Below are 26,086 nucleotides of genomic sequence, written 5' to 3' on the forward strand. Positions count from 1 at the left end.
ATGACACTTTATTTTTGAGTTCCAGGAAACTCATGCACCCACGCTCAAAAGTCTGAAAGAGCAAGAAGTCATTGATTGAACTAAAATGGTTTTATTTGCACCCATAAACACAGATTCTATCGGATGGGAATAAGAGGACAACAACAGAGAGAGATGAAGCTGGAAAACTGGATGTAATTGTTACTGTAGGTGATGGTATTAGTGAAACAGGTGGGACCGGGGTGTGGCAGGAAAGCTAGGGCTTGGTTTGAGGCAGTGGCTGCAGGACAGGGCTGATGATCACTCAGCTTGTCCACAGTTATTTCCTCAGGCCTCTTTTGGTCCTCTTGGATCTATTACAAAAAAGGAAGATTCACATGAAGCAAAAACATCTTGTTTGTCCAAGCAAATGCACATTTAGCCAACACTGACGTTGCAGAATCTTCAACTGTTCGTTGCAAAAATAACAAGGCAGTCAGCACACTGTGAGACATTCAAGTGCTCCCTCAGTGTGTCTATGACAGGTGTGACAGCTGACCCGCCTGCCACACCCAGCCACGCAGCCAGCTCTCCCAGTTTGAGTGAGTAACAGAGCCTCGGGGGGGCTTGTTAGCTTGCAAAATGAGAGCAGGGCTGTGACAGGGCGGGGAAGGAGGTGGGGTGCTATCCTGGCCTTAAACTGTCACTCAGTTCAGTGATAAGCGTTCAAAGAGCCTCCATGACAATGAATGAACACGCACACAGACACCTGATGGACTTCTGTTAACACCACCATTTAAATGAAAACACTGTTGCATGCTGGGATCAGTGCGACAAATTACAGCTCAGCTTTCACAACTTAAATGCTGTGTCTGTGACTCTAATAGATATCTATGTGACTATTGATGTCTGCAGTTTAAGCTATCAGATCATTTGTTTGTAGTCTTTCCAGTCACAGTGCAGCATGACCTCAGGGCTTGAATTCAAGACATAATTACTGATTTTTGTCACCTGATTTTGAGCAAGTTTCTCATCTTGGAATAACATGTCTGTGCATATTTAAATAGTATTGCATCTTACTCAGCAGTAGAACACAGAGGAAGACGTCTCTTATTATTTTCAGGAACAGGAACGAGGAGCTATTTTTGTCCGATGTCAATCGGACGTAAACCTTTGCATGCTTGTCCCTGCAATATTACTGCTTTCATTCACCACAAAACCATACCAGTATTTTCCCTGATATCTACCAGGTCTTGAGGCTGGAAATAAGTGGTAAAGATTTCCCTGAACGTTAATCCCTGCTCTGATTCACACGTGACCCCTTGCAGGAATGTTCCTAAACATTTCAGACAGACTGCATGTATAAAAAGGGACTTTGCTGTCAACTGTGTACGTTTGGAACAACTCTTTTGAAATTAGTAAGAAGTACAAACTACTTCATTTCGAGTGTAACCCAGCCATAGCTCTAACCTCAAAGGCGCACTCCACCAATTTTACACATAAAGTGTATTCATCATGAGGAATACTATTCAACCTGTGAGAGCAGGAGGTTACGCATATAACCTGTGTTCCCAGAGAGAGGGAAACAAATTCTTTTCTTTTTCTCTGAGGCCATCTCACCCACACTTGGACACAGCCGTTTTGTTAATGACGCTAAACATGTTTGACATTTGACATTTGAACCTGTCAAAGCAAAAAAACACAGGTGTAAATAATAACATCAACGATGTCTTGCCGGCTTCATTCCATTAGGTTTCCCAATAAGCCACATCAATGAGTGACCATGCAGAATACCAGAGCACTGGAACTAGCTCACCTAAATGGAATGCAGCCATCATTACTGCTAAAAAGTCCACCTGTGCATTTCCTGCTCTGACAAAGCAAAATATCTGCTGTGAAAAATGGTCTACTGGCCTTGACAGGCACTTTAAGAGTAGTTCTTCAGGTTGGTCAGGCGAGGACCGACCAAAAAGGAAGAGCTGTATAATGTTGTCTGTGTTATTAGAGGGAGCTTTTGGGAGCGTCACGGGGCTTGACTCATACCCAGGACTAAAAGATAAGATATCTCAGCCTCTGTTTGTTATCTGTCTCTTTTAACAGTGTCTGTCTTTTCTTTTTTATGCATTCATGCTGGTGATGGCTGTGGCTGGAGGGATTATGTTTTCAGGTAGTCCGTCTGTCGCATTCTCATAAAGGCGATATCAAGAATGCTTTAAGGAAGTTCCTTTAAATTTGGCACAAGTATGCACTGTGAGTTAATGATGAATTGATGAGATTTTGGTGATGAAAGGTAACTGTCTTCTGGTTCATCTCATTCTCGTGAATGCAATACCTCAAGAAGGCCTTGAGGGAATGTCCTCAAATTTGGCACAAACGTCCACTTGGCAGTACAAACTTATTAGATTTTTTGTGATAAAAGGTCAAGATCACAATGTCCTGATTCATCTAATTCTAGTGAATGTGATACCTCAAGAAGGCCTTAAGGGAATGTCCACAAATTCAGCATAAACGTCCACTTGCACTTAAGCATGAGTAAATTAAATGTCAATTGTCAAAGGTCAAGGTCACTGTGGCCTTGCATCCATCTCATTCTTGTGAACGCAATATCTCAAAAACCTTTTGAGGGAATTTCCCTCAAATTTGGCACTAACATCCACCTGGACTCAACAACAAACTGATTAGATTTGGTGGTCTCATTCTCATGAATGCAATATCTCAGTCCCTAATTCTGTTATATGATTTAGTCTATTAGGTAGACTATGATTTTTGGAACAAAGTCTGTGATCAGACGTGCATTAGTTTAGTACGTCTGTGTAAAAAGTGTGCGCAACATTAGGGAGAGAATGTTCCTTCTTACGTTTTCTGATGGTCGCTGACGCGGTTCCTCAGCACATTAATCTAGAACAAAGAAAACATGCAAATTTTATTTCAAAGAGGTCTATTATATCCTGTGTGTTACTTCAACATCGTTTGTAATATGTCATATGTGTCCTGTAGCACATACATCATATTTCTGTCTGGTGATCTCGTACTGCAGTTCAAACTTCTCTGCCTCCAGCTGTTGCAACCACTCCCACAGCTCCTTAGCTTTCTCCCTGTGAGACACAGAAACACAAAAATGGGACAGTATGGTTGTTGTTGTTTATGTTACGTTGAGGGATTCTTTCCATTGTCATATGTGTATCAGAATAATGTCCCTACTTTATCTTTCCTATGGTAAAATGACACAATATATGTCCACCTACTTGAGTTTGTCCTGGCCCAAGTTCTCGATGTCCAGAGGCTTGTGTCTTTCGCTCAGGATCTTCTTCTTCTTCTCTCTCTCTGTCTGCCTCTTACCACTCCGTTTTTCAGTCTGTGGGGAGGTGAAATAAAACATGGCTCGGATCTACATCCTTCACATGTTAACCACTTTAACCTCCCACTATAAACCCTCCAACTGCTCACCAGCTTCTGCATGTAACCTCCAAAGTGGAGGCTGGTGAGGGTTTTCTTCTTCTTGGCGTCATCCTCTGCTCTCCTCTTAGCCTCCTCCTCCTCCTTACGAGCTCTCTCATCCTAAACAAACACAGATCCAGAGAGAAAGAGGACCAGGAGTGAAATGTTAGGAGGTGGCTCACTCAACCAATGCAGGAAGTATACATTACATAACCGCAACATGACTGTACCTCAAGCCGCTTCTGTCGTTCTTTCTCTCTCTCACTGCGGATTCTTTGCTGCTCTGCTCGCTCAGAACGACGCTTCTCCTGCACAGCAGATCATCACATCTTAGCAGATCTTAAAGCTGGCTTCACATTACATTATGTGCATTTTCTATAGCATGAGGCTCTTACAATCCTCTCTCTGAGACTAATGAGCTCTTCCTCTTCTTTCTTCCTGCTCTCAAAGTGAACCTCAATCAAAGTCTGAAGCTCCATCAGGTCCTTCTCCATCCTTTTACGATGGATATCCTACAGAAACAAGGGTTTAGTGCTTTTTGTCCTTTATTGTACAGATGTATGATTCATTGGTTGCACAGCATTAGGCAGACACCCATGCACAGTATGTTCTGCAAGTTTGTCACTCACATCAAAATCCACCTTCTCTCCATCTGGGATCTTAGGAGGGATGAGGTTGGGCATGATAAATGGCCTGGAGATTAAAAAGGGAAGACAAAAAACGAGACTGACAGTTAAACAGTCAAGTGTGAAAACAGACACTGTCACTGTGGATTTCTCATGACGCTAAATGTAGTCAGCAGGTTTAACATGCCACATGAATGTTCCTTCAGTGTATTCATGTGTGTCTGGGCATGTCATGAATGCTTAGAAGCAGGTTCTTTAAATCAGTATTTATCAACTGTATGTTCCACAGTGTTACATGATGTACTTACACTAACCATGATAATGTAGACAGAGACATTTGCAGATCAGAATTTCTAAATTGTAAATTTCAAGTCTTAACCATTTTATATTCTGGCGTCTTCATTTAATGGCATTTCTAAACGCTGATAACTAATAGTTTTTGGTCATGCACAAATGTGCAGGGTTAGTCTTAGGGCTTTGGTTTGAAGCAAACACATTAAAACAAGTTAAACAGATATATTCTACAAATTCTATTGTAAATTTTTATTTTATATTTAAAATTTTTAACTTACCTATGCAAATTCCTTTTATGTGTAGACCTACTTGAAGATAAACCTGATTCCGATTAAGTTAGAATTTGGTTATTTTAATGTTTAGGGACAAAGATGATGGGATTTATTTTGAGCTGAGTAATGTCAAGAAAAAGAATTGTTTTTTATGTATTTTATCACTCCAATTATTCTTTGTCGTACCTCTATTTGGTAGATATTCATGATCTAAATTTTGGAAATACTATAATGCTTCCCATAATGCTTTTGGGGACGTAAACAGGAAGTAAGATACAAAGACTTATGCTATAGACTAGCTTGTAAAACTTGAGCCCCGTTTTTTAGCCTATATATTTGTTGAAATTTTGGCAAAGTGGCATCATAAAACGTATGCCGAATTATTTATTAGAAGTTCCCCTTTACAGTGAACCCATTGATACGCAGATAACTATCACTGGATTACTTAAATGCTGAAGAAACTTTAAAATCGTGAATATTTTCAAGGGAGTCCTGCAGTGATGAGGAGCGACTTTCCTCTGATAAAAAAAGCCTTTTAATGGATGGATGGACAATGGACATACTGATACCCCCAGGACACGTAAGTCACACTAAGTCTAAAAATACAAGTCTTATGTTTGTTTGTTCATATTTAAGAGAGTTATATCTCCGAAAAGAAGTGAGATTATGTTTGGCACAAATTGCATCAAACAAAAAGGGGTTTTAAGGACGTTAATTGCCTCCAATCATTGTGTGGCTGTGATTCATACAAAAAAAAAACACATTTTAAAAACAATATATAATTCAGAATATTTCTTGTTCAGAGGCAGTATATTTGTACAGATTAAACAAACAAGTTATAAAGTGTTGAGTGAGCTTTTAGAGGTGCTTGTATGAGAATTTTCTGGACTAAGCTAGGCTAGCTGTTTCCACCTGTTTCCAGTCTGTGTGCTAAGCTAAGCTAAATTAAGCTAAGCTAACTGGCTGCTGGGGCTGTATGATAAATGACATTAGGTTGGTATCCATCTTCTTATCTAGCTTTTGGCAAGAAAGCCAAGAATGTATTCCCCAAAATATCTTTAATTTAAAAGCTTTATAGAAAGTAAATTGCTGTGTTTGTGTGTTTATTTGAGGCTATGTGCTTTGGGCTGAGTTTTATTTTGTAGTTTTCTATAGTACATTCTTAATGTTTTGGTGATATGGTTATGTCATTGTTTTATTAATAGTGCTTAAGTCTTGTTGTTTTTGCTTATGTGCCTTGCTATGTGCTTTTTGTATGGTTATATGCTTGCTCCGTGCTTATGTGCCCCTCTATGGACATGCCATCAGTCCGCTTTTATCAGTGCTTCTGTGCTTTTGTATGTTATTTTTAATGTCATTTTCTTATATACACATATACCATCAACCTGACAGGGACTGCAGATGAAAAAATTAACCTGTATGGCTAAATCTAGCACATTTACATGACTCAAGTGATCATGTTAATTAATGTGCACTGCCCCTTTCTAAATAAAATAAACATAAATACAAAATTAGCCCTATGATAAATATTTGGATGACATAACAGCAGGGCCGTAATCACCTGTTTAACATTGGTAGGGGGACCATTGTCTTTTCACAGCTACTGTGACCCATCCCTCCAGCCAGGTCTTGGAGGATTTTCCCCCAGGAGAATTTTTTTTTACTTAACAGCTAAACTGAACATTTTAGAGCTTTTGACGAGGAAAATCTTAGATCAGCGGTTTGAATGTTTTGATGACTGATTTCTAGATGAATGACTCAGCGTATGATTGAGGGCCGCACAGGAAAAGTGCACACACTGACTTTTTTATGACATTTTTTTATGACTAACACTTTACAGAAACTATAACAGTCAACTACAGATTTTGATACTGATTGTGCTGACCCACAGCAGTCGAGCAATGGCTTCTGCAGGGGTACGGCAACACCACTTGGACAAACCACACACAGAACTGCAGTACACTGTAATAGTAGAACCAGTGGTAATAATAATGAGAATTTATTAACTTAACTTATGATTAAGATTACATTGGGAGGTGCAAAGTGTCCTTTTGTAGCATAGCAAATTTATTTTTGTTTTTCTATTTTAATCAATTTTCGGGGAGGGGCATTTTAAGCATATATTCAAATATGGCAATAGTCAATATTATAATTACTCCCTAGCATAACAGAACTGTACAGGAATAAACTTGTGTGTGTGTTTGTGTGTATATGTATACATTGGTGAGGATTACTCACTTGAATTTTGGTTTGGCCTCCTCTGTTTAGAAAGAAAATAAGAAAGAGAAAACACCAATAAGCCAGTCAAAACCACACACACTCACCAAAATATTTCATAATCCTACCAGGAAGGTGTGACAATAGAGCTTGTGTACGCGCGCAACAGTTGGGAAATTTTTTTTGGCAGAGAGTTCATCTGAGAACTCCAGTGCAAGTTGAGTACATCCAAGAAAAACTGACTGACAATGTGTAAAGGGTGCCAGCAGTAATTTTGATGTAATTTAGATAAGCAGTGTTACCTTCTCCCTCCTCTGCTTCCTCTTCTCCATCTGAAAGCAAAATAAAATACTTGAGAGACTTGTGTGAGTTTGTTAGTGTGTGTGTGTCAAATGAGTGCACATCAGGGGACAGCTGTGTTTTAGGAGTGCTGACAGACATGAGTACATATCAGAGCACATGAAAAGAAGAGAACGACTGAAATAGAGCACTGAGACATTCAGGTACTGTTTGCTTATCTGTGTTGGTGTGTCCGTCAACAGTTAAGTGTTGCGTGCATCACATATCATAAATAGCATTCTGTCAGAGAGGTTGTCTAGATAATAAGCAGTCAGTCACCAAAGAAGGTATGGCATCTGTAACCTCTGAGTGACACTCAAAAATTTGGAGCAGAGCCTGTAAAAGTTAGGCTGAAAGGATGGTTTTACTGGTATTTGATCATATAAAGCACAGTGCTGAACAAACTGAAATTTTGACCTGGTGATGATGATAGATAAAAAGGTACTAGAGTTAATCACATGAGATCCATGAATGTCTGTTTGATTTTGTTTCAGTCCTGCTAGCAGATGTTGAGATACTTCACTGGATAAATCAGAGGTTTGATCAGGTTGTGGGGGCTAGAGGAAAAGCCAGGGGATCACCAAAGTCAGTCGGATTTATACCATGAATTTGTGCGCAGAATTTCATGGCAAACTATGCAATGATTTGATATTTCAGTCTGGACTAAAGTTGTGGACTGACAAAACCATCCCTTGCATGACTTATAAAAACTTCTCTGATACTAAAATGAACTGACAGGAGAAAGGCTGCATTCACAAACTGTTTTGGCAAGGAAACACTTGATTTCTGCAACTTTTTTTACCATAAGTAGTTGGATACTGTATACCGTTGTGCTTGATGTACTATTAGTGGCTGTGGAAACCGCTTACACCACTGTACGCTGCATGCTGCTGCTAAATGATCTCCCTGTACGTCTGCAGACATTTGTATCGTTTGATTTTTAAGTACAAATCTCTGCTTGGGCTGGTTCCTTCTTACCTGTGTACATACATGTGTAAAAACCAAAACCAATACAGCCTGCGCTCTTACAATATTTTACTGCTGTTGGTCTTCAAGGTTTGAGCTAAACTAGGCAAAAAAGCTTTTAAACACACTGATGAGTCTTCTTGAAATAATTTACAGACCTGAAATTGTCTGAGCTGATTACAAAGGGAGAATTTAAGTTAATGGATTGATGAAATAGCACTCTTGCTACTCATATTTTCTCTAAAACTTTTTTTTAAAAAATGCACATTTTTATGTATTTAACACTTTTTTGTTGCATTTTAATTGGATGCTGTGCTTGCTCATTTCTGGATTTGACAGTTGTACTCGTCTTCTTGTGTCTACTGTTGTAATGATGTTGACGCTGCCCTCTTGGCTAGGTTGCTCTTGAAAAAGAGAGTTAAATCTTTTACCTGGTTAAATAAAGGACACATATTTCGGCAGGTCGAACAGTCCCTTTCTCCAGTTTGTGACACAACAGGTGACAGTTTATTCACACGTGCCTCATAGGGCGTTTGCTGATATGAGGCACGGATAAAGTGAAAATGTGACTTCTGACTAATATCACTCTCTTTTCATATGACTGGAAACAATAGAGAAAAGCACCTGAACATTGCTGATTAGGAAAATATCAAATTCTGACTAATAGGCAGGTGCCTGAGGGCTGGGAGGGCTGAGAGACCTGGGGATTACTTCCACCCAGTGGCGTGACTAAGAGAGAGGGAGACAGTGAGGAAAACATGAGAGCTTGACCTCATCATGTCGCTGCAGACTGTCACATACCAAAGTGAAGTGTGACTGAGATAGCAGATCATTTTCCTGTCTGTCTCTGAGTGATGATTACCGACAACAAATTAATCATCATTGCTGCGTTGTCAACACCCAACACTACACTTAGTAACCAAAGCTGACACAGTATCAGCATTGACTCCATGTCTTCAGTTTAAATCAGGGTCTAAGTGGAAATGGGATCGAGCAGGGACCCCCTACTACATATCGTGTATAAAAGTGAGCTGCATATGCGTATAAACTGGGCCTACAGTAACGTGTAGGGTTGTCTAAAGCGCCATGTATGACCTCACTTGCTTGAAAAATTACAAAACTTCCATTGTGGCCCACATAAATGTACATACACTTGGAATAATGATACAGCCAACTGGCCAATATATTTGAATCAGTGGTAACTGTTAGCCTCGCTGTTATGGACAGGTGCCGCACAGTGATTTAACGTTAGCTAGCCTATCATCAGTGTTGTGTACTGTATATTAGCCTAAATGTTTCCCAAAGATGGTTTCTGTCATTCCATATGGTTCTTATCAAGCTGTTGTATAATTAAGTGTTCGTTTTCCTAATAACTGTGGTTTTAATTAGTTATTTGATGCTATAAAAAAGGGGGTTGACATCATGATTGACAGCTGTGTGTGCCAATCGGTGTACTGGCACTGCTTGCAATAGGTCGGATGGTTGTACGGGCAAGAACTCGAAACCAAAGGGATCGGTACTGCACAGATGCTGGCTCCAAATGACATCACCAGCACAAGATGGTAGCAACTGTATCAAGGATATTTTGGCTTCATTTTTGTACGGTGGGTGTAAGTGGAGATGCACTGTGCGTCTTTATATTTAGTCTATAGTTACGACCGTGGACGTAAAATCGTGTCTACTAAACTAGAAGTCTTTAGGCCTTGCTAACAATATGTTGAATTTATGTTTGTTAATGTGGATTTTCAGACATGTTTTTTCCCCTCCAACTCCTCACCTTGTTCTTCGTTGGCCTCCCCCTCTGCAGCAGGTGTGTCCTCTTCCTGCACGGCCTCTGTCAGAGAAGTTAGTGACAGCACATAGTGACATATCAGAGAGAAACCTCAACACTCAGTGGGTGTGATATTGATTCACTGCCTTATTGGAACCGTCGCTCCCTTGTCAATGACCTGTCATTTTTCATAAGTTCATGGTGAAAGGAATTTTGGGAGAAAGCAGCTGCTGAACTCAATTAAATGTGTTGTTTTCACGCACTTTTGTTCGCACTTTTTGGAGATGTGAGTTTGGTTGTTGGACTGACGCTGTGTTAGCATAATAGAAAACAGTTTGTTCAGACACCATGGAAAACCTTGCAGAGAGATAACAAGTGTTCAGAGTGAGCTACCCACCTCTGGTATTTAAAGCAGACAGCACTCAAGAGCTGGTGAGACAGAGCGTGTGTGTGTGTGTGTGTGTGTGTGTGTGTGTGTGTGTGTGAGCGCATGCATGTGTGTGTATTTTGGATGCAATAGATGTGATGACACAATATCTTCTCAACTCTGACATGGGATCTGTTATCCTGTGATAAGGCCCACATTTAAAAACAAAAACAGCATTCACTGGGACACAATCAGTTCAGTCAGTATTTGGGAACTTCAGATAAGAGAGAACAAAGTAGCAGAGTCCCAAATATTTGATCTCATCAGGTGACACTTGCGGAAATATCTCCATTATTGACGGCAAACACAGGCTGACTTTGTGGACCCAGACAATGTTTATTTGGGCTTCTGGTAGTTTACACTGCTAATCCAGAAAAGTTGGATCAGTCTTCCTCCACAGAGGACAGATCATACAGTTATTTATTATGAATAAATAATGCGTACCTAAATAAATACTGAAATAAATACATAAATAAAAGAATAGATATAACAATGAATGGTGAAAAAAGTACAGAAACATATAATCAAAATAAATATTTTTATAATTGTAGAATTGTGATTTAAATGACTGAACGTCTCTAACGTATTTATTTATTTTTATATTTCTATGTTTAGATTTATGTCTATTTGTCTGTGTAATGGGGTGGATGGTGCTAACCTCGCACTAAAGCAGGATTGGAATACAGACATAAATAAGAAATGCATTTATTTATATTTTATTTATTGATGAATTCATTTTTCATACTGTGTACATATAGTACCTGTCTCTTTGCTTGCCAAATGTATATTTTCAGTTCAGGCATTATTTTTCAATAATATTCCTGAGATGTCAGAATCCAGGATAGTCTGCTAGAATATTTAATTAATACTGTAAATTTTTATCAAGTCTATGCTAGGGTTGCAGGGATATACCAGTTTCAGGGTATACCGTGATATTAAAGGTGACGGTTATCATACTATGCACATTTGCTTATCTACGATATTGAAAAGAAAATGCAACTGTACATAATAATTTTATTTATATAGCACCTTTCAACATTGAATTTCCCATTTATTTTAGTTTTTTTTTTTTCAAAGGGGAGACTTTTTACACATATTTCCATTAACAAAATGGTTTCACATTTCAGTTATAGTAATAAAACGTTTGTTCAAATGATAAAAATATAAAATGTGTAATACTGTGATACCGCGATATTTTCTGAGACGGTTATTATCGTACCGTGAAAATCTTATACCGTTGCAACTCTAGTCTATGCAGCTATCTGATTTATGAACTTTAAAGTAGTTTCACACCCGGATAAAACTGCAGTTTTCAGTTTTTTAATAGGGTAACATTTGCCGTTAGTAAAATGTCCGAAATTTGGCAGTATTTTACACTGGAATGTCCCATTATTTCTGAGTCGTGCCATAAAACAATGATAGCAATCATTTCACACGCATACAGGCTTAGTAGTATACACCTGTTAATTTTTTATTTTTTTTTACGCAATGGTGTAGGATTGGTCCTCAGTATTGGCCAATATGCAAGTTCAGGTATCACGGTAGGTATCGGGGGAAAAAAATAATATTGGAACATCTTTACTTTAGGTTATATTTTGTATTGTAATATTTAAGGCCAGATACTGTGTAAGTGCACAGTGAACTTCATCACTCTACATGTGGTGTGTTTGTGATTAAAAGGTCATTGTTACAGGCAAAAGTTCCTGGCACTGGCACCGTGTCCACAAACACAGCCAACATTTTCCGTCTATGGAGAGTCTGGAAAAAAGCTTTGAGCTCAAGCAGTACCTTCCTCTGCCGCCTCCTCCTGCTCCTCCACCTCCTCCTCCTCCTCCTCTACCCCCTGTTCCCCTGCCGAGCAAAAGCACAGAGCCGTTAAGTGAGGCCAGTCAGCCAGCGAAGCAGCCAGCCGCTTTCAAACAGAGAGAAAGAAAGAGAGAAAGAGAGAAAGAAAGAAAGAAAGAAAGAAAGAAAGAAAGAAAGAAAGAAAGAAAGAAGAGAGTTTTTCAAAGCATGATGAAATCAAGCATGAATGATTCTGTAATCATTCACGAATGTCAATCACACAGCCATTGTTGGGATGTTACTAAGTACATTTACTCAAGTACTGTATTTAAGTACATATTCGAGATATTTGTACTTAACTTGAGAATGTTATTATCATGCCACTCTCTACTTTTACTCCACTACAATTCACATAGTACCAACATATTGTGTTGTTACTTTACAAATAATATTTTTGCATTATTAATTGTTTCAAAGCTTTGTTATAAATTTAACTTCCCAACAGTATTAAAGTGAAGCTGAAATTATTATTTGATAAATTGATAAGCTGGTTGTAGGGGAACCTATTTTGGCGCTATATGGCACCCATCTTTTAAAGGGGGTACCATATAGCAACTTTTTCAAATATCGCTATATAGAACTGTGAGAGGTTACATAGTACTGTATTGTTTTTGTTTTTGAGCCTGGGGGCCCTTGAATGATGCCATGGACGAGTCAAGATGCTTCTAAGTGACACTTTTACTGAAAATATAAATTGAGCATAGCGTTAGCTCAGGCAGGACACAATGTCAAGCTCAGCCCACATCCCAGCTACATCAGCTGATCTCAAACAGCCCAGTCAACTGGTGGATCAGCTGATAGATCACATGATTTTTTTCTATGCAACCAATTGGTGAATCTCATTCAGGGTGCCTTATTTAAAGTGCTTTGTCCTGCCTACTGTTGCTGCCTCCATTCCAGCTCCTCCTTTTCATGCTTTGTCTGACTCATCAATGTCATTTCTGTTTGTCATTGATGCTGCTCTGTTCTGTTCCCAGGGGGTCTTTGCTGCTGCTCTTCTGGCCTTAGGCTTTCCATGTAGGCACATGGAAGGGCAGGGAGGTTTGCTCTCTCTCCCTTAAGGCTTTCCTTGTTTGCACGTTGAAGGGCAGAGAGGTATGCTCTCTCTGCCTTAAGGCTCTCCACGCAGGCATGTGGAAGGGCGGAGAAGTGTGCTCTCTCTGCCTTAGGCTTTCTATGTAGGCACGTGGAAGAGGCAGAGAGGCCCCAGACCAGAACCATACCACCAAATACAATACTGCAAATGGACATAAAGTTTTCTTTGACTAAAGTGTTCCTGACTGAAATGATTATTAATCATTTCTTAGGAGTTGTGGGACAGGTTATCATGTCCTCTGTGGGGGATGCTGGAATATTTTTCATACTCATGTGGGCAGGAGGTTGAGAGACATTCCTTTAGTGTGTTATCCTCTGGAAATACACTGTTTGTAGACTGTTTTAATGTTGTGTTTTAGTCTTTCCATAGTAAACTTAGCTAAGCAGAAAAACCAATAGAGAACCTCTAAAGAACAATACAGGGGCTTAAAGAGTTCTTTGTGTGGTAGCTATATAGTACCCCATCCCGTGCCAAAGAACCGCTGAGGAACCAGTTTCTTCTGTGTGAAACATTTTTAACGCCGGACTTGTAATGGAGTATTTCTACAGTGTGGTATTAGTACTTTTACATCTGAATACTTCCTCCACCACTGAGTCATAGCTGTGGTATTTTAACCACATGCACCCTGACTGTCAATGTTCATCACTCCACCTGTTGTTCTGGTAAGAGTCCTACTAAAACATGACCACAAATCCCTCATCGATGACCCAGAGCTTCATTTATAAATGTCTCATACCTTCGGCAGCCTCCTCTTCTGAATCACAGAACCGGGAACACACACAACAGAAAGGACATACAAATGTGATCACATGAGGAAAAGTACTGCACGTTATACACTCACAACTACCTTTGCTGTAGTGTTTCAACTAGTTCAAAGCAAAAGAAGGAACAGGAAGAGCAAGTCATTATTGAAAACCTTGAAGAAATAATCTTAACATCCTGTGGATCTGCCAAAAAAAACCTACTGCAATCTTTGACTCTACAAGGAAGTGTTTTGGTACAAACACACTTTGTGCTGCATTATGATAAGCCTCAAACCTTTTACTCATATAGTACTATGCCTTGCTCATTTATACTGTACGTACATCAGCTACAGTTATGGGAGCTGTTTACTGAACAAACAGGCTGAGCATTTACATTTTATACATCAGTGACATTTTCATTCACAGGAATGTCTTTACATTCCTTTGAGATCCACGTAACACTCCATAGCGTATACTGTAGTATCACGTTATTATATAATCCAAATGGATTACCTAAAGAAAACATCTGTCAAAACTACATGGGTTTAGTTTTAACAGTAGCTCATATCTGTCAGTGCTTTCATGATCATGTACAGTATGTGATGGTGAGTCATGATGAGAGTCCTTACCTCCCTGCTCCCTGTGAAAATCAAACGCGTATACGTGAGTTATTATTCTCATATAAAGGCAGATGTACATAGCAATCCGTCATCACATTTTAACATCATAAAGCTGTCATTAAAATATATGTTAAAAAAAAACTGCCATTGTAGTTCTGTAACAGGGCGTATTTTTACTGTTCCACAAGACACGTACAGTACATTCATGCATTAACATGCATAAGAGGTTTTGTGTGATGCATAACAAATGAGAGCTTGAACCTACTCCTCGTACTCCTCCACCACCTCCTCGTTGTCAGACATGGCAGGGAGCGTTCAGATGCGCAGCACTGGATCTGGACATGAAAAATTAAGCTGTGAATTCACCCAGAAATCACCCAGAGCTTCGTAACAAGGGCTGGACGATATGGAGAACATCAAATATGGTAATATTTTTGACCAAATACCTCAATATCGATATTATAGAATTGACTGTTGGTGCTTTCACAGTGTTTACACGATATTTTTTATAAACAACCATCAGTAAGGTGGATATAATGACTACCGGGAAATGGGTATTTATAAAATAGCCAGTTCAGTCTGGAAAGTTTTAATAATTACATCACTTTACTGTAATGCAGCCTTTAAAATCAGGAAAAGACGACCAAAACCGAAGACATTATCTAGTCCTGTATCATGATATCAATATATTGCCCAGCTCTATTCATATCAATATTTTATAGAGTAAATACTGTGTTCTGGCAGGGTTGGAAATTAGCAATAAGCAATCGGCCAAATGCTGGCAAAAAATCCAAATGGCTGTTTCAAAAGTTGATTTCCAACCCTGTGTTCTGGTTGCGCTCAAACGCATAATCAGTGAAACTTACCTGAGTAAGAGTGCTGACGAAAGTGACCTGATGGCGAGACTCGGTGCGCAGCAGAGCAGAGGGTCCCTGCTCTCACTGAGAGGAATGTGAGGTGAGTCTCGTAGGGTAAAGGGACAGCGGAGAAAAGGCTCTAGGACCCCTTGTTGTGTTATTAATAACTTTTTAGATAGCATGTACTCTCCATTATCACCATTCCCCAAAAAAGGCCGCTGTGTGCAAGAGCGTGGGTCACCATGCCAAAAAGATCCAGATAAAGCCACAGTTGCTCACAGACAATGATTCACACACACACACACACACACACACACACACATACACATTTTCACACCCTTGTATGGCATCCTGCCACTGACAAAACACAGGCATCCAGCTCTTATCTACACCCCCCCCTCCGCTGAGATCAATGATGTTACAGAGTCAATGTGCATTTAAGACTAGAGAGTGTTTCCTTGTAGTGTAAGTGAGCCAGTAAAAGAAATTTACGACAGACTTTTGTGGTAATAAAACATTTTATTTCTCAGACAGGCAGCATCTTGCCCACATTAACACAGAACAAAAGGTATATTTTGCAGATTTGACAAAAACATACAATTACAGCTCCAGAATTCCTGCTACTGTAGTTCGGTTAAAAAAAAAAAAAGGCACCATTAAGACCCTTACCTGTTTAAAGTGCTTGAAAAATTACACAAAGTTAAGGCAAATAGCTGAAGCATTTTCAAATATATGTCATTGTCCCCTGTCACGTGTCTTATCCTCTCATGTCCACTTTGCCTCCCACTCTTTTCCTCACACATTAAACAGTTTCAGTTTTGGAAATAAGACATACTTGTACTTCAAGAAGCGATGCAGAAGTGTATGATTTAAGCCTCCTAACTTTAAAAACAATATCCTCCTATTCAGTCCTTTACAGCTAAACTCTCTTTTTCTGTCTGTTTTTATTATGTGCTCTGGCAGGGAATAAAAAAAGTAAAAAGCTTGAAGAAAGAATCAGTCATGGCATCCATTAATCCTCCAGTTGTCTTCATCTCTCGCCGTCTGCCAAATCCTACAAATAAGGGCACAGAAAGGCGAGAAATTAATGATTAAGAAAACACATGTTCTGTCAAAGTGCAGCGTGGGACAGTAAACGTACCTGCTGGGCATTATAAATGGACTTTGGTCACTTGTAGATTTTTCCAGGGCTGGTTTTTGGGACACTCTCCTCCTCTCTGCTCTCAAACAGGCTCCTCTTACTGGTGATGTCCACATGTCTCAAGTCCTGCAAATAGTAATAGTTAACTCATTTTTAGGAGACAATCAGTCCTTTAAGGTTCAGTGTGGAGGATTTAGGGAGATATCTGGGCAGAAATGGAATATAATATGTATGTTGTTGTAACATTAGTGTAAGAGCCATTTAAGCACATATTAATATTTGGAAAGAATTTCTGTGTTGATATGGCATGTCGTATAGCTTCAGACGATATTTAAGTTTACACAACAGTTTCTATATATTTTGAATAGTTTAGAATAGTGGAGTGCTATTAAGTTATGTTTATATTTACTTTATTCATGTGTTAGAATACAGGCACAACTTATTTATGCCAGGTGTGGTGCCATGGGGCGCATGACAGTAGGAGATTGTAGACAGCGGCATGCGTAAAAGATGACGTGAAGTTTGTGTTGATTTGGATCATAATAAGTTTCTGACCGTGTTATGCAGTGTTGTAGTGTAGTTACGGGAATACGATGAGAATATATATAAATAGGACATCAAGTCGGTAGTGGACCGTACAAAATGTAATTTTTTTTGTATTCTCAATAAACCTTGCTCAACTTTTTACCTGCCTCATGTGAGTACTGTAGATCTCCAGAAAAGGAACAGAAACACCAGTCAAAACCAAGACACCTCACAAACTAAGTGGCCCAGGAACTGTGGTGTGTTGAAACGGCCACTACACTTAGAGTGAGCCGTTTTTATCTACATAGGGAGGCCACTGTCGTTAGCTAGTTAGTCTACAGGTCTACAGGTCTTCAAAAAGTCTTAAAATGCCTTAAATTCAATGTTACAACAATAAGGCCTTAAAAGTCATTAAATAGTCTTAAATTTGAATTTGTGAGGTCTTTAGTACTACAAACATTTTATCTAATTTATCAATTTTTTAGTTTCTTTTTGTGAAAATGAGTGAAGCCTTTCAATGTAAAAGTCCACATTTCTAATGTTACAAATCTTTAAAAAAAAAAAAAACCAAAAAACTATAATACTGTCATTTTACTTCATACTTGCACTTACCTGTTGGCAAAATGTAGTTTGACTTTACTCACTCTAATAACCATATTCCTACACCTCTGCACAAGATCACATATATGCTACTCCAAATATTTTTCCTACATTTGGTTAAAAGTTGTCTTGAACAGGTTTTGAAAAGCATTAACATTAACTGTCTGACACCTGTAGACACCCTGCTGACAGGTATGGCATATCAAGATGCTGCCAAACAGCTTCATGAACTGCCAAATTCTCGGAAACGAACACTCAATTCAGGGACAACAGCTATGCTGGCAAAGTGCTCAGGAATTTTAAGTAGTTTGTGAACAAAATTTGAGAAAAGTCTTTTGTGTGTTCGTCTTAGGTCTTTTATCTTAACTCATGAAAAATGGGGGTAAAACACAAGTGCTGTGTTTATATTTGTGTGTATACTGGTATCTGTCAAACATTTCTCTATTATCAATGATAACCAAAAAGATTTTATTTTTGTGCGGAATATATCAAAGATGGCAGTGTCCCCGTAGCCATGGAAACCTTACTGTTAAAACTAACAGCAGTATGTCATAGAAACTTTTTTGAAATTGGGAATTAACTTTAAAACTAAACCTCTGAAGTTTAGTCAAACAGTTATCCAGTTAACCTTAAGAGAGCAAAGTCTCTAAGCACCAAACTTAAGACAAATATCCGCCACTATAACATAACAGAATTAATGAAGACTGAATGTTCAATCAGTTGCCAAAACAGGAGGAGAAAACCTATTTGTAAAGACAACAAGGATCGTAATCTGAATGAGCTTCTAATCAAAAGTAAGCAGCAGGAAGAAAAAATGAACCCTGCTGAGGACATTTGAGGCACATTCAGTATAGTAGAAAGAGCACTACTGCCCTCTAGCTGCTACACTTGTATAACCTCTTCCATGATGCAGTTTTAGTAGGAATAAAACAATGCAAATAGCCTCACAGTTGCAATGTGTGAAGACCCGGGTTGGTTGGTTTTGTTGAGCCAGCGGTTGATGCGATCTGACATTCCTGATGTGAAGCTCCTAAATTCCTGTTGATTTCAGATGGAGATGTGAAACAATTACAGCCCATATATATGCTAATGATGTCATGCATTGATGGAACATGTACATCTAATAAGGGACTGTACCTGTCTGGAAACTCCGGGGCTGGTGGGGCTCGCTGCCTGCTGCTCCTTCTCAAAGAGGCCTCTCTTCCTGGACACCTCGTCCAGCAGGAAGAGGGTCCTCTGGGTCACGTCTGGGGATCGCGGCATGTCTGACTTCTACACACATGTAGGAAGCAGAGTCAAGAAAAAAATGTTACCATAGGGTAAGGAAATAATTACTTATACAGTTACTCAAGTTGCGTTATTCTGATTGAAGAGAGTCTGACCTGTGCAGCCTGAGCAAGTCTCTCCATCTTCTCCCGGATGGACCTGGATGAAATCCTCTGCCTAGAGCTGTACAAAACACAATGCACATATACACGGGTCCAGGTGTGTACGCTTAACCTGACTGAGATAACAATAAGAGGTGCAAAAAAAGTTTGGCTGTTTAAACTCACTGTCTCTGGAAAGATGATGCTTTGTCTTCGTCTTCATTTTGGTCCTGGATAATTAACATAACACACTCTGTAAACCAGCCATGTACAAGTTTAAGACACCCAAGACCCAAGTCAACATCTGTGATCTTTCTCTCAGTCGATATTAAAAGAATACAGTGATAATTCGATGATACAAACAAACTTAGTTAAAGTATTTGCATTCAGTGTCATCAGGTAAAAGTAAATTCTTATCTTACTGTGCTGGATTCAAACTTCTTGGAGGCAATCCTCACACTCGCGCTACAACAGAATAAAGACAATCAGCACTCAAACTGAGGCAGACGGATAGAAAAGAGACTAAAAATAAAGACAAGTATGTTTCCTTACCTCCTCTGCAGCGGCGCACTCTCCTCTTCTTTCTTCCTCATCATCTGTGTAAAACCGAACATATATGACTATGTGCTAGGAGACCTTACAGTCGTCCAAACATCAGCAGCTAATGACCAGCGCAGTTGTCCCGTCTGTGATACATCAGTGTTAACAAAGCAACCAGTCAGCAGTTAAAGGCTGGTAAACATTGCTTCGGCTGTAAGGCTGAAGCTTTAGTGGCGCAAGCAAATGACCCTGAACTGATAGTCGAACAGCTGATGCGAGATTAAATCGTGTTTTAACAGTCAAATAGGCAAAAGTTAATGCTGGCATTTAGCAGGGAGAGTGTGTGCATGTGTTGGATGTGCTTACCCTGAAAGATATAGTCCTGGAGCTCTGCCTGATGAACGCAGGTTTGGTCGTCTCTTCAAAGTTGCTGTTGGAGGGAGAGCCGTTCACCCTGGTCTGGGGTAAAGAAAAATAATTTACTGCCATACAAGATCAGATTTATAATCCTAATCAGATGAAGATGAAGCTCAAGTGAGCATCTCTTCTATTCTTCAAGACCGTTTACGACTTAGTGCAAGCTTCAGGTACAACTATGGAGCCAATTATGTTTTATTTATTGGCACAAAGGCTGCAACTTTTCCTTTTTAACACTAGAGTGTGCTGTTGCTTCACTGAACTGATGAGCGGTGGTGTCAGCACTTTGCAGCCAAACTCCATGAGACAAGCAACACATGAAGCATAGATTGTTATGCTGTGAATTATGTCATCTAACAGTGTGTTCATGTGTCAAAATACCTCCTGTGTGTGACCATTCGGGACGGGGCTTTGAGCTCCCCGAGGAGACGGGCTCTGGCAAGGCGACGGCCGGTGTTGTTGAGGAGACAGGGGGGCCGTCGGGGAGCGAGGGCTCATGGGACTTGTGCACCCGCTGGCGGAGGGGCTTTTGTCGAGCGAGATGGAGACAGAACTGCAAATACCAGAAATACAAGTGAGCTGAAAGGTTGGTTGGAGATGTGCATGAGAAAGCAACCAGTGATCCTGCTTCTGTCCTGATCCTGTATTAAAGTCTTTATTGCACCCTATTCACCAGTATCCTTTTGTCTAAGATCTGTGTCCACCCCCGTCATAATAAAGACAGGCATAATGCTTTGAAATGATAAAATGATGCAATGGGGAACTTGTTTGTATATAAGGCTTCCTTGCTGTCTTGTTATCCGAACTTCTTAGACAGTAATCTCTCCGGCTGTCCTGCTATTGTATGTACTGTAGTGATATTCAGGCACATGTCAAATACTCCAATGTGTCTCTTGATGACTGGCTTGTAAGCACATATGGTTGTCTTCATATGGTTTATTATTTAAACAATAAACTAAGCCATTATAATCACTTTTATACTTGGAGGATGTATTGCTTTTGGTTGCTGTTCGACTCCTCTGCTACATTGTTCTTCTCCTTTGCTGCACTTTCGTTTCCTTGTCTGGAATCAATAACCTTTATCTTATCTCATCTTAAAAAATGTTTGATCCTTCCCGATGACTAACCTACAAAAACAACAAAAAATTGTGCTTATTAACCTGACAAACTTGCGAGCCGGGTTGGACGATGGCTTGGGGACGGGATCTTTGCTCGCCGACTCTCCATTTTCGTGCTGACAAAGAAACAAACATGAGAGACAATCAACATGAGCGCACAGCATACAAGCTTTTGAACACCTGAGACACGCCTTGCATTACATAAGTGCGGTTATGGCCTAATTTGCAGGTAGACTGAATTAGAGCTGCCTGCCAGCGTCATAAAAGATAAAGTTCAAATTATGACCTTAAGCACACCTTATCAAAGTTTTATGGGTGATTTGCATGGTCATTTGATTCACTGGAAAAATGCAAGTCCAATAATGAGACAGGAAATGACCCCTACAGTATTTTCCTCAAAGTCTGTTATTGATCTCTATGGTCTGATGCGTCTCAAAGAAAATATTCCACAGTTGTTTATAACTATTGAATACATATGATATCATTATACACTCTGTCTGTCTGTCTGTCTGTCTGTCTGGCTTTGTTCACCTAAACATTGCCACTAATGTACACTCAGGGTTTTTGTCTTCACAGAGCATGTAACTTAAATATCTTCCCCTGAGAGGAAAAAAAGTTGTTGTTGTAGGATCTAGGAAATGATTAACTTGTCTCTCCCTCCGCGTGGGGTAACAGCTAACTGTGGTTAACCACACTGTAGGGTGGCACTGTTGGTAGTATTTTGTCATGACTGGGTGATGCATTAATAGCTTGGAGTGTTTGTCTCCCTGTCTTGTCAAAATATTTGTCTGTCAGTGAAAGCGGTTCACTCTTTGATGCGCTAGCGGCATGAGTCTTGGGATTTAGTCCAGACTGAAGTGTCTCATCAACTATTGGATGGATTGCCATGAGTTTTTGTGCTGACTGTATGGGCTTTGGGTATCGGCCGATACAGAGGACCAATCCGACACCAGAGTTTATAAGCTGTATGCCTCGCTGTGCGGAGGTGACCGGGATCATTCTGCTATATGTAAGGCTACATCAGGCTTGACTGACAGGGAGTAACAAATACCAACCAGCAATTTGTAAAAAAAAAAAAAATCAGATTTAACAGGAATTAGAGTTGAAGTGTACAACTTTTAAATGCAGCAACAAATTGGTCAAAACACAAACAGGAATTAAAGGTCCAGTGTGTAAGATTTAGGGGGATTTAGTGGAACCTCGTAGTTAGGATTGTAGATTACAACCAGCTAAAACTACTCCTGGTTAGAAATCCTTCAGTGTTCATTGTTCAGGAGCTTTTTAACAGAAGGAATTATCCACAGAGGTCTCTTCCTCTTCAAACAAACAGACCCAGTAATTTACACCAGTAAAAACACTGAAAAATCTGTGTTTTTCTGACGCTGCTTGGCGCAGATCGGCTTCTAACTACTGTGGCCGAAACGAAAATGCAAAAACACAAATGGCCCTGTCTAGAGCCAGTGTTTGGTTTGTTCGTTCTGGGCTACTGTAGAAACATGGTGGTGCAACATGGCGGTCTCCATAAATGAGGGCCTGCTTCCTATGTAGATAGAAATAGCTCATTCTAAGGTAAAGAAAGAAGAAGAACAAACCTTTTTTTTTTCTTCAGGTGATTATACACTAAAGAAAATGTACTCACTATGTTATATTCCATTTCTGCCCGTATGTCCTCCTAAATCCTACACTCTTTTAAAAATGTTTAAAATTCCAATATGAAACAATGCAACGGCATAAAATGCGAACATAATACGAACTACCAGTGTGCTGCTTGTACGTGCATGACATAAACGTTGCATGGAATTGAATACATCGGCCCCATTGTAAGCCGTTCCAGGTGTTTGAGTTACTATTGACCCTTATTGGTGCATCCCTAATTCGTGGTCCCCAGAAGATGAATGCTAATGACTTTGGTGATTCGGTCACTTTTCCTTTAGCATCATCAGCAGGTCAAAGTTTCCACATATCCCTTAAAATGTCTCAACAACTACTGGACTACTACTAATCCAACCTGGATTAGCATAAAATTTGGTTCAGACATTCATGGTTTCCAGATGATGTACCCTAATCGCTTTGATGATCGAGTGGCTTTTTATGTAGTGCGATCATCAGGTCAAAATTTCACTTTGAAGAATACTGAATACTGCAAAACTAATAACATTCCCATCAGCCTATGCTGTCCTTTGTATTTAGTGCTAGCTCAAAGCCCACTATACCCAAGTCCTCCCACACAGAGCCTCTAGCTATCGGCAGACTCTTGAGTTTATTTCACAGTGCTGACAAGTACTGTAATAAGTGACTCCAGTCTTACTTGTCTGTTTGTGGTGTTAGTGCTGCTGCTGTTGGTGGGGCTGTAAGTAGCTGTATTTGGGGTTGGTTGTGGTTTGGACGTGGTGTTCACAGAGGGCAACACACTATCCTGCTCCTCATCCATGTCCCCCAGTAGCTCCACCCTGGTTCCTCCCCCGCAAGCCTCTGCTTCGCCCTCTTCTACCTCCTTCTGTCTCCTCAGCGTCTCCACGTGCCTCAACCTCCGCTTTTCATCGCGGACACGCAGCATCTCCACAAAGTCCAGCTGCATCTGCTCCAAGCTGAAAAAAGAAAGCATGTACGTATTATATGGATCGTCTCTAGCGAGGGAAAGGACCTGTCAGTCCTGTATCTGATCAGGTTTCTCCAATGAATGGCTCTATAGTTCCTCTCTCTCTTTGAAGACTGATTCTGCTCCAGGAACTCAGCTGGTGGTGTTTTTGACAACTTTTCAAACTTTCCCTGCATGGTGTCGGGTTTCTTCATGTGTTTGGAAAGTATACAGATGACACACACCCATGGGACAAAAGTATAAGAATCCTCTCGCTCTCTGCTACTGAAATCCATCCACTAAAAAAGACCATGGATTCCTACATCCCTGTGGCCTCTAACATACAAGACACATGTAGAGAATGAAACAGGAAAACACAGTAGCCATGCGTACACAAGCAGAGAGAAGAAGAGGGGAGCACACACCTCCAGCAACAGACTCATGTTCAGACAGTCTACAAATCAAGCTTTGACACGTACAGACAAATAAAAGCGTTTTACTAAATCGTGAGAATAACCTGCTGAGGCCCTGGGACGTCTCGCTTGTGGAGTCTGTCCCAAAGGCGCTATCGCTGGTGGGCATGTCTCTGGTTGTGTGGCTGAAGTCATCATCGGGGTCAGTGGTGGAGCTCTTCACCCTCCTCCTCCTCTCCCTTTCCACCTCCTCCTCATCTTCCATCGTCCACTGGCGAGCTAGGCTGAGGACAGTTAGAAAGACACGCACATAATAATCAGAGAACAAGGACGTGAAACAGAAAATGAAACAGAGGCACAAAATGGTGTCCAACACTTAACATGCAAGTTTCCATGAAATCTAAATTAAAGGCTTGTTTTGGTTGTTGCAAATGAGAGATTAGAGTTGTAATAACGGTTACACAGAACCTGCTTTACTCGTCTATCAACTGTTGCTTGCCTGTCTGAACAACCTTAAATAAACCATTCAGTCCAGTATTATACAGGATGTGTGTGCAAAACACAGCATTTATTATCAGTTACAGTGAGCTGATGTTTCCTCTGGAGGAACACATGCATTTATTTACTCAGAAATGATCTAGTTATCTCCAGACTTTAACCTGAAAAAGCCAGCTGCGACTTTATAGCACATTATTCAAATGTAAAAGCAAAGGTTAAAGAGGCTGTGAGAATAATGGTACCAAAGGAGACAGGAAATAGCTCAGTGTTTCACAACTGCTGACTACACATATTATAAAGTCTCTAACTTAATATTATTAACTTATTTTTGTTAATGTAGGCTGCAAAGGTGAGCTACTTCTATGCTACTATAGTGACTAAAGTCAAAGTCTGTAACATCCACTGTCAAAAAGCAACAGCAGCAGATGGTGCTGTCAAACACAGGTGTCTTTTCTCTTATAAAGAAAGCTCTAGATTTAAGCTTACCTCGACAAAACCGACCAGTTCTTCCTACTGATAGACATATTGGACGACAAAAAAAAAGATATAAAAGTTTCCAGGTGCACTTCGCTCACGGACAGGAAAGANTCCACTGTCAAAAAGCAACAGCAGCAGATGGTGCTGTCAAACACAGGTGTCTTTTCTCTTATAAAGAAAGCTCTAGATTTAAGCTTACCTGGACAAAACCGACCAGTTCTTCCTACTGATAGACATATTGGACGACAAAAAAAAGATATAAAAGTTTCCAGGTGCACTTCGCTCACGGACAGGAAAGAGTCGAATGACGGGCACTCTGTGGGCGGCAGTCAGATTACAGTCAGTGCGGCACAAAGCGGTGCACCTTTACCCTGCTGCAGCTCACTGAGGCGTCACGTGACTGCAAAGGTAAGCGACCCACCTGAGAGTGAGAGAGACAGAGCGAGAGTGTGTCTCCATGTATGGTGCAAATGTGGCAGGTATTATAGCCGTGACACTGCGACACAAGTAAAGCTAACACAGTTGGCAGTAATAACCAAGGCAAATGTGATGCAGTTAACAGGAAGCTGTGGTAGTTACTCAGCAAATAACACATAGGTTATTTGCACATACATGCATAGAAAATACCGGAAAAAGACATTAAAAGTCAAAACAATGTGCATTAGATATTGCACACATAAACAGAAAAAAGATATATATACATAATTGAATAATAGTTCCAGACTAAGGAGTATTACAAAATGGTTAAATATGTACAATTCACAAACAAAAAATAAATAAATTACAAATAAATCAATTAAGTGTTGAAAGTCTTTGCAAATTATAGTCCTTTTCATTTGTTTTTGAATAATAATAATGTAGATGGTGATTGTAGAGATCGAAGAAGGTTGTTCCAAAGAGATGGTCCTCTGTATTTTAATGAATATTGATTAAGAGATACTGG

The 26,086-nt window shown here is 39.9% G+C and overlaps 2 protein-coding genes across 4 annotated transcripts; both read right to left on the reverse strand.

Moving 5' to 3' along the window:
• Nucleotides 1-75: 75 nt before the first annotated feature.
• On the reverse strand, nucleotides 76-14,016 carry tnnt2a (troponin T type 2a (cardiac)). Of its 2 annotated transcripts, XM_050066124.1 has the most exons (13): nucleotides 13,986-14,016; nucleotides 12,097-12,159; nucleotides 9,888-9,944; nucleotides 7,108-7,137; nucleotides 6,827-6,848; nucleotides 4,026-4,089; nucleotides 3,792-3,908; nucleotides 3,627-3,704; nucleotides 3,406-3,516; nucleotides 3,204-3,313; nucleotides 2,963-3,053; nucleotides 2,816-2,856; nucleotides 76-332 (listed from the first exon to the last, which is right to left on the reverse strand). In XM_050066124.1, exons 6-13 carry the CDS (start codon nucleotides 4,077-4,079, stop codon nucleotides 299-301), a joined length of 636 nt encoding a protein of 211 aa, XP_049922081.1. In that variant the 5' UTR covers nucleotides 4,080-4,089; nucleotides 6,827-6,848; nucleotides 7,108-7,137; nucleotides 9,888-9,944; nucleotides 12,097-12,159; nucleotides 13,986-14,016; the 3' UTR covers nucleotides 76-298. The 2 variants fall into 2 exon arrangements, with proteins under 2 accessions (XP_049922081.1, XP_049922082.1); XM_050066125.1 differs by lacking the exon at nucleotides 12,097-12,159 and having other exon boundaries at nucleotides 13,986-14,012.
• Nucleotides 14,017-15,951: 1,935 nt separating this feature from the next.
• Nucleotides 15,952-25,876, reverse strand: lad1 (ladinin). 2 transcript variants are annotated; one of them, XM_050066082.1, is made up of 14 exons: nucleotides 25,343-25,876; nucleotides 24,273-24,452; nucleotides 23,486-23,765; nucleotides 21,220-21,293; nucleotides 20,441-20,612; nucleotides 20,009-20,101; nucleotides 19,655-19,698; nucleotides 19,525-19,567; nucleotides 19,289-19,332; nucleotides 19,118-19,184; nucleotides 18,873-19,007; nucleotides 18,684-18,773; nucleotides 16,611-16,736; nucleotides 15,952-16,523 (listed from the first exon to the last, which is right to left on the reverse strand). In XM_050066082.1, the coding sequence occupies exons 1-13, from the start codon at nucleotides 25,378-25,380 to the stop codon at nucleotides 16,638-16,640; spliced, it is 1,359 nt and encodes a 452-aa protein (XP_049922039.1). In that variant the 5' UTR covers nucleotides 25,381-25,876; the 3' UTR covers nucleotides 15,952-16,523; nucleotides 16,611-16,637. The 2 variants fall into 2 exon arrangements, with proteins under 2 accessions (XP_049922039.1, XP_049922038.1); XM_050066081.1 differs by lacking the exon at nucleotides 25,343-25,876 and adding an exon at nucleotides 25,153-25,250.
• Nucleotides 25,877-26,086: the final 210 nt, after the last annotated feature.

Source organism: Epinephelus moara, chromosome 16 (genome assembly GCF_006386435.1).
Source record: "Epinephelus moara isolate mb chromosome 16, YSFRI_EMoa_1.0, whole genome shotgun sequence".
NCBI classification, from domain to species: Eukaryota; Metazoa; Chordata; class Actinopteri; order Perciformes; family Serranidae; genus Epinephelus; species Epinephelus moara.